Source organism: Sphaeroforma arctica (assembly GCF_001186125.1).
Source record: "Sphaeroforma arctica JP610 unplaced genomic scaffold supercont1.9577, whole genome shotgun sequence".
Taxonomy (NCBI): Eukaryota; class Ichthyosporea; order Ichthyophonida; genus Sphaeroforma; species Sphaeroforma arctica.
The window spans coordinates 1-1,055 of record NW_014030981.1 but is presented as its reverse complement, the minus strand read 5'-3'; the positions used below and the strand labels follow the sequence as shown (position 1 = coordinate 1,055).

Here is a 1,055-nt window from a genome sequence, read left to right as displayed (position 1 = left end):
ATATATATTTATTATATATATATATATATATACATATATATTTATATATATATATATATAATCACCCCATCCACAAAAGCTCTCACTGACCAGTTTCTGTCTTCCGTATACTACAGCTTTATCATCGGGGCCATATGCACGCCGCTAGCGAATGACGAGAACTTCAATTGGCCTAATAACGAGATGATTAGTCGTGGCAAATGGGAGTCATGTATCATTTCTCTGGGCATCGCCATACCGGTATGGTTTAGTTCTGTGCATGCCCCTATAATCAGAGATATCGCTTCAATCATATACTACATACAAGCTCATAGCGTGTTACTACCTTCTCACCGACATTTCACCCACATCTATCGTACAGTAGCATATCCCCATAGCATAGAACAGCACCCCAGAGTGAGTGACCAGTGCAACACATTCGCCACGTCCCCTGTTAACAGTCAGTCACGTGTTAGCTACTGCACCCACTGGCTCATTGCCCTGTGCCCTATCGGTCCTACCCCTCACAGTCGGGTGCAGGTGTAGCGTTGTCCATTCTCGGAAACAACACGCCGTCACTGGTTGGGGTGGCCATCTCCGCGTCGCTACTTCCACCAGCCGTCAACGCTGGACTACTTTATGGTATGATATGGGTGTGTGTGTACTGGTTTGAACAAGTATGTACATACAATCTTCTGTATGCCGGATGGTCCCAACAGCAGTCTGGGTTTTAAGGTTTCACTGATCTAAGTGTGCGACAGCAGTTGTTACTCTGAGAATAGCCGAGAGAAATGGTCACAAATCAACTGCGGAAGTTGTGTGCAGTGGGAAATCTGAACACTTTCGGCTATGCGTTGTGGTCGGATGTTGCCACATACCGTCTGTGTGTTTCGCACACTTTGTGTACACAACGTTAGTGTTCACGCACACATATACTCATTGTACGTGTATGTGTATGTGTACTTGTACTTGTACTTGTACTTGTACTTGTACTTGTACTTGAACGTGTACTTATATACTTGTACTTGTACTTGTACGTGTACTTGTACGTGTACTTGTACGTGTACTTATACTTG

The 1,055-nt window shown here is 44.1% G+C and overlaps 1 protein-coding gene across 1 annotated transcript; it reads left to right on the top strand.

The window, feature by feature from the left end:
- Positions 1-183: 183 nt before the first annotated feature.
- Positions 184-621, top strand: SARC_17038 (hypothetical protein; the record flags this gene model as incomplete). The annotated part of the gene is made up of 2 exons (XM_014288863.1): positions 184-240; positions 510-621. Coding segments are annotated over 2 exons (169 nt in total), but the record flags the coding sequence as incomplete, so codon positions are not given.
- Positions 622-1,055: the final 434 nt, after the last annotated feature.